A 6,845-nucleotide genomic window follows, 5' to 3' on the forward strand; every position below is an offset into this window, starting at 1 on the left:
TAGCCCTCTCAAAGGGTTATGTGGCTCTGTAATCACACTAGAGAGAAGCAGGGTTCCTGGAGTTGTAATATAAATCTGTAAGTGATGGTGACTGACTATCGGTAACCTTGGGCAAGTGTCTGGGCTTCCTGTGCCTGTACAGTTGGAGAATAAGACTGCTTCCTATCTCGTGGGGAGGTGGTAACAGTGAGGTAGCTGCTAGCTGAAGGTAATTAGTAGGAAGTGAAAGAAATTTATGTGCCCTAGCTAGGTCTCTAGAACTTTGCTTTGCTTTGTTTTCACATTGCTTTCTAGGATACTTCCCTGTTGGCAGTTAGCAAAGCTGAGCAGGGGAACTTAAATCCTTCACAGGTGAATACCCTCCCATCAGCTCCTCTCCCAAGGCTTTCCTTTCCTTGGAGTTTTATGTCCAAGAGTATTTTTCCTGTTGCACAATAACTAGCAGCTGTCAGGACACAGCCTAGTGCACGAACATAGAGATTTCTGACCTGAGGAAGGAGGGCAGATATCTAAACATGAAACTGCTTTCAAGCAGTTTCTGTATCCCAAGTAAGTTGCATGCAAGAGATGCACTTGAACAACTGCCCAGGCAAAACTCCTAGGCGTTCCCAGTCCTGCCCAGGCCCAATACCTGCAAAAGCTCCCACTTTTCTAGTAAACCAAGCCAAAGCCTGTATTCAAATCCCCATGCTCCAAAGTATTGAAATCCAGGTCCAGTTTTTCCTTTTTTGCATCTACACCTATGAGTGGCTCAAAGCCCTGTTTCACTGACAATTCCTTCAGTGCAAGTCCCGTTAAGCTCTGCTACATCCCTGAGAAGGGGTTCTTGGCCTCTGAGTCACTGACTCAAGTATCACAGCGCACAGTCTTCTGATGCATCTGGCTAATGGGAGTACTGGTGGTGGGAAGAAGCCAGGCTGGCAGTGGGATAGATGCTACTACTGGCAGTCCAGAGCTATACCATACAGTGCTGCCCTGTGCTGCTCTCCTTCCTTCTGGTGTGTGCCCACCTGTCTTCTTGAAACTTTCATCCTGATTTGTAGGCTGCTTGGCATGGGGAGAATCTCTGTTAAACATGTGTGCAACAACTAGCACAACTGGAGCCAAAGCATTGCTTTTCTCCATCTGCCATTGTGTTAAAAAGGATAGCAGCATTAGAGCCATGGCAGTCCTCTGCTTGTGCCCAGAGCTGCTGCTTTTTCCATGTGCACAGTGAACCCATCCACAGTGGGTGGTGCTGGCAGGGTTTGCAGGGTGGCAGTCCCAGGGAGAGGCACAAGGTGAGCGGTCTAGAGATGCTCAGAGTGCCTATTCCTCTCCCCACTCCCATCCACCACAAGACATGCAACAACGTGGATTTAAGTCCATAAGGTCAGTACTTTCCAACTGTAGTGTGCCACAGGAACAGAGCACCAGAAATAAAGGGCATCACCAAGGACTCGGGTTGCTGGAGTAGCAGAGGTTTTGCACAGCTGCCCTGCAAAGGAAGACCAAAGTCAATCCCCATCATTCTTACTGGTCTGCTTAGCCCTGAGCACAGGAGAAAGATGCGTGTGTGAAGCCTCAGAAAGGGTCTTTCAGCATCCCATAGAGAACCTGCACAGCCTGCCTAGTAACTCCTCTCTAGCTCCAGCTGTGCCAAGGATTAAATCCTGTGCAATTCAGGACAGGTTCTGTGATGGCCTCCAAGTAACAGACGATCATCAACTTTTGAAGAACCATTAGGCAGCAGTGACTAGTGAGTGAGTGAAACTCATGACCTAGAAATGAAAGGCTGCCTCTCCCATTCAGTCCTTGCATTCCCTCATTTTCCTTCCTTCCTTTACAAAAGAATCTCCCTTTAGTCCCCTGGCTGTGACACATTCTCTGACACCACTGGCAGTACAGCTCAGGTGGTATTTCCCTTTCACTGTGAAGAGGGGATTTTTTTTTCTCACCAATGATGAGGTCTCAATTTCCCAGCATTTAAAAGAAAAGAGGTCACTTCCTTTCTGAAACAATAGGCATTTTTTGCTGCTGACTCTTCTCCCCCTCTTCCTAAGTGCTGAGGGGTGGGGCTGGGTGGTGGGGCTGTGCTGGCACCTCCTTCTCAGCACTAGTCCACCAGCTGGCCCCCATGAAGAGCATGCAGGAGCTGTGTAACTTTCCTAGCTGGGCAGTGGCCATCCCTCACATAGCCCTGCAGGCACAGGGACTCATTGCATGGATAGGACTCCAATACTTAGAATAATTGGATTACTCTTACGCTGCCAAAAAACCCCAAACAACCCAACACACAAACAACCTCCACCCAAAAAAATCCCTAGTAAGTGCTACCAGTTGGCCCCGTGGGAGGGAAATCTATCTCCACAGAGCTTTGCCATGGACTTCCATGTGGTGAGGATCTCCCTGCTTACAGGCCTGTTACAGACCTGATGCCAGTCCTGGCGATGGCAAGAGTGCTGCTTGGCACCAAGTTTCTGCAGGCAATCTGCCTTCCCAATGCCTTTCAAACAAAGCTTGTCTGTGAGCATGCTGCTGCATCTTGGGCTGCCCAGTCTAAGCGAGGACTTCCCTTAAACAATTAAGACAATCACGAGCCTAAGAATTTCTAAGGAGAGCTTATAGAAGGGTCTTGTGTCTTCAGTGCTGTCTACAATGGTGGAAACTTGTGAAGGCTTGAAAGTCACTGTTACAGAAATGTGGGGTGTTTTACTGGGACTGTAACTGAAAAATTCATGTTTGCATAGGAACACACTCCTATGTAGTAACCAAATATTTGCATGATAGACCCAATTCTTGAAATTTCAATTTGTCCAACTGAGGAACTGAAGTGAATGTGGATTTCATGGGAGTATATATACAATTTGATTTGCTTAAAATGTTGAATGCAAAGGAACAATTATGACAAAGCTGAGATCTCAGACAGTCCTTGAGCAAAAATCACAAAGTTCTTGGATCGCTTTGGCTCCAAGGTGCTCTCCAGTCTCACTGTTAGTTAAGTGTTTGAAGTTCCCCTGGATGATAGCTTGGTAATATAATGTGACCAGAAATGTTATAGGTCCCCCATACCTGCAGCTGGTAATGATAAATCCAAATAAAACAGATGCTGAGAGAAAGATAATGAGGTTCAAGGACTCTGACTGAAGAGGCATTCATTGCTTTAATATATATGTTTTAGAAGAGGAGATAATTATAGCTTTTTTCAGGCATTTGAGGAGGAATGAGAAGGAGATTGATTGTTTACTGATGGATATAGTTGGGTGAACTAAAGAGGAAATGGATTTCCAAGTAGAGAGAGCACTTGACATTTTTACAGCCTGCTTCTATTCATTCCAAGTGACCTGTGAAGTTTTTGAAACAAGAGCGACAGGTCTGATAGATTAGTGACCTCTGGCAGAAAGTCCTCGGGCACAGCAGGTCCCCACCAACCACCTGGTTTATCAATTACTTGTATAGGCTGGTAGTCACCAGTTTTTAGACGAGTATTCAACCTTGCACATAGCGCCACCTGAAGAGCCTCTCCTGCTCGTGACTGCATTTACCCTGCAACTTATTTTTTTTTGATATATAGCCCAGTGGGGAAACCAGGTCAAGGATAGTTTTGGTGCACAAGGATCTGTGCCCAGGTCCTCTCTACTCTGAACGTAACTGCTCCTGGGGTGAGGGGGAGGTTCAGCTCCCACAGCCACCTATGGTGCTTCTTTGTGAGACTGTCAGGGAGATGAGGGCTCTCACTAAAGACCTGCAAAGTCTTCTCCTTGGAAATTGCTGTGTGCTCCTTTAGGAGGAAGGTTCAAAACTTGAAATAAAGGAAATGGTGCTTTCATGAGCAGCATTTATGATAGCAAAATATTATTTGGCACACAGCTCGCTAAAGTGTCTGAGCAGAAAATGAAAACAATGGAAACAAATATACCACACCTTGGTAAAAACTTTCTGATTTAGGAGATCTTTCTTTGCACATCTGATTTGCAGGCTGCCTCATATTGCAAAGGAGTATTCAATTAGAAATGAACTAGGAGACAGGAGGCCCTTTGCAAGGATAGAACTTGGCCCCCAGGGATGACAGGTATGTAGTAATTCAGGTTTTATTGCCTATAATAAGCTTGGATAAACAACTGTTCAATAGCCCCACAGACCAAAGCCATTAAGACCCCAGTGCTTCAACTCTAGACAAAGAAACTCATGAAACTCATGAATCATATCAGAAAGGTCACTGTTAACCCATTCTTCATGTGCAGTCATTGCTGTCCCTAGGCAAAACCTCAGAGAGCTGCTTCTGCTCAAACAAGGTAGCAGTGCACAGGTGTAACCATACTCTTCTGTATGTCTGAAATCTTTTATGGTTGCAATGAGAGTGGTGACAATTCTTGTGTTTGTTTCTCTTGCTGGGGCCGCACAAGGAACTTGGTGAGATGACGAGGAGAAGGTGGTGATGCAGGGCTCTGAAGCTGCAGTAAACTGAACTTGCTGATACAAGAGGTCCTGCTACTCTGATACGTCCGCTCTAAAGCCCCCTCAAGGAGTGGGGGGAAGACTCAGCCTATATATTATTAGGTTTATATTCTCTATCTTAAGCTGCATTTGAACATGCAATTTTAAAGCCCCTACCACAAAGCTTGCAAGAAACAGTATATTTTTGATTCTTTCTGAGTAGATTGGGTCCAAACCAGGACACAAACAATATTTGGTGCTTTCCAGCTAATCTTTCCAGCTGAGGTGATTAGGGAGTGCTATCCCTCTTTCTTATTTGGAGAAATTCTAGCTCGATCTCCGATTCCTCAGTGCTCTGTGTGTTAAGTCTGTTTCCCCCCCAAAGCTTTTACCTACCATACAACAATACTGCTGTGTCTGGATGATGAGGGAGGGATGCTTATATGTGGAAGAGCAAGCTTCCTTTCCCCTCCTAACCTTGCTGTCAGGCTTGCTTGGGGAAACAAGTTCATGGTCAAATTACATCCAGGGAAAAAAAAAAAGAGCAGTTTCCACCATAGTGTGAAATGGCTTTTCTTCAGACACTCTCTACATCTTGTGGTGATGATGCTGGAGTGCTCTCACAGCAGCACTGCTCTAGAGCCCTTTGTGTTGATGGGTAAAAGCTGCAGCCTCCAGACCAAACCTAGGTAGAACATTGTGCTTCAGCAGCGCTTGCTAGCACAGTGCCCAGCAAGTGCTTGCTAGGGCACCTCAGAGAGGCTCCAGCACACACTGAGCTCCGAGTAGCTGCCCCAGAGCAGGAGAGCTGGGAAGCGCAGTCCCAGCAGTGAGTGCCTGAGCAGATGCCCACGAATGTGGCAGCTCTGGTGGCTCCACAGGGGGCTGCCTGCACTGCAGCAGTCCAAGGAAGCAGGAGTTCAGCACACAGGTGAGAAGTCGGGACCCCAGGAGGCACAACCACCCCGACACAGTGTTTTGCAACGTCTTTACCATCCTGCTGTTGCATGGCACGCCATGCTTAGACTCTGGCAAACCCTGTCTGTAGTCGCCTCCGTGCCAAGAAAACGAACCCAGTGCAGTGATGTTAATGGAGACAGAAACGGCAGATCTTCTCCACAGCTGGCACAAGCCAAGCTGAAGGGTAAACAGGGATGCTAAGGGGATTCTGCTACCTGGGATTTGTGATCTCAAAGCCTGCAGCATTGGCTAAGGAATAAAACATATCAGACCCATTGTGCCTGAAAAAGGTGGTCTTGAGACCACATGGTTTGTTTTGACAACAGGCTTATAAAGTTACAAGTGATCTGCTGCAGGACCATAGCTGCCTTCCCTGCCGGGGTCCCCTCATCTGCACAAACAGGAGGGAGCAAATAAGACGTCTCAAACTCGGGATAATCCCTGTTGGATGGGAATGTACCAGCCTAGAAAGCGATCTGGTATCCATCGCCAGCGCAGTGACAGGTTGAGGGCGGACCTGATCCGCCTCACGTTAGCGCAAAACCCGAGCGGTACCGGCGGGACGTGCGCGCAGCCGCTCGGATGCCGGTCCCCTGCGTTCGCCCATCCTGGGTAGTTCGCCCTGCTTCCCGCACAGCCACCGCGCTCCCGCCTCTCCTGCTGTTCTCTCCCAAGCGTTTCCGCGCTTAAAAACGCAACATAAATCCGGTTTAAGAGGAAAGTAAAGCGCGATCTTTCTGCCCCCGCCGGCCCCAGGGCAGGAGCCGACCGGCCGGAGGCTTAAGCGAGGAGGGGGCTTATTGCAGCCTTACCTGCGTGGGGGCAGACGCAGCCGGAGAGCAGGGAGCGCAGCATGGGGCTGGGGCCGGGGCCGCGGCCGCAGCGGCGCGGCGCGGGCAGCCCGTCCGGCGGGGCTCGGGAGCGGGGCGGGCCGGGCTGGGTTTGCCCTAAGTACCGGCTGCGCGGCCGCTGAGGGGAAGGAAGGGGGTGGCGGAGGAGCGGGTTTGGGAGGTGTGCCGGCAGCCGCCGGCTGACCCCGGGGGGGCGGCGGACTCACCTCTTCTCCAGGGCGCTCCCAAGGTGAAGCTCCGGTGCCAGCTGAACATCCCGGCAGCAGCCGCCCTCAGGGGCGGGAGGGGGACGAGGACGGGGGTGCCATGGCCGCCAGCCCTCCCCGGGCTGCTGCGCGTACCCCGGCGGGCGAGCGGGGCCCGGGCTAGGGCATGGCGGGGCAGCGGGCAGCACTGCCGGCGCGGAGGCTGCGGAGTGGCGAGCGGGCGCCCGGCCAGCGGTGACTTATAAAGGGAGCAGCCCAGAGGAATGCATCTCCTTTGGCTGATAAGCCGAGATGACTGGAGGGGTTTGAACTACCTTCGCAACCCCCGGAGGAGAGAGGGGAAAAAGGGACGGGAGAAGAAAAAGAATAAAATTTCAGCACTTGCATAATGTCAATAAACAACCCCCTTTTC

General features: G+C 49.9%; 1 protein-coding gene across 3 annotated transcripts in view; it reads right to left on the reverse strand.

Annotated features, from left to right (window-relative positions):
• LOC104380140 (uncharacterized) overlaps positions 1-6,482 on the reverse strand; it is a 29,273-nt gene extending 22,791 nt beyond the window's left edge. For 2 of the 3 annotated variants that reach the window (XM_086616911.1, XM_086616912.1), the window contains exon 1: positions 6,434-6,482. In XM_086616911.1, the coding sequence (XP_086473037.1) occupies positions 6,434-6,482 (49 nt within the window). Of the gene's footprint in view, positions 1-6,188; positions 6,232-6,433 lie in introns of those variants that run through there. The other variant, XM_086616913.1, reaches the window with a different exon arrangement.
• Between the last annotated feature and the right edge of the window lie 363 nt (positions 6,483-6,845).

The sequence above is a fragment of the Tauraco erythrolophus genome, chromosome 9, assembly GCF_009769465.1.
Source record: "Tauraco erythrolophus isolate bTauEry1 chromosome 9, bTauEry1.pri, whole genome shotgun sequence".
Classification (NCBI taxonomy): domain Eukaryota; kingdom Metazoa; phylum Chordata; class Aves; order Musophagiformes; family Musophagidae; genus Tauraco; species Tauraco erythrolophus.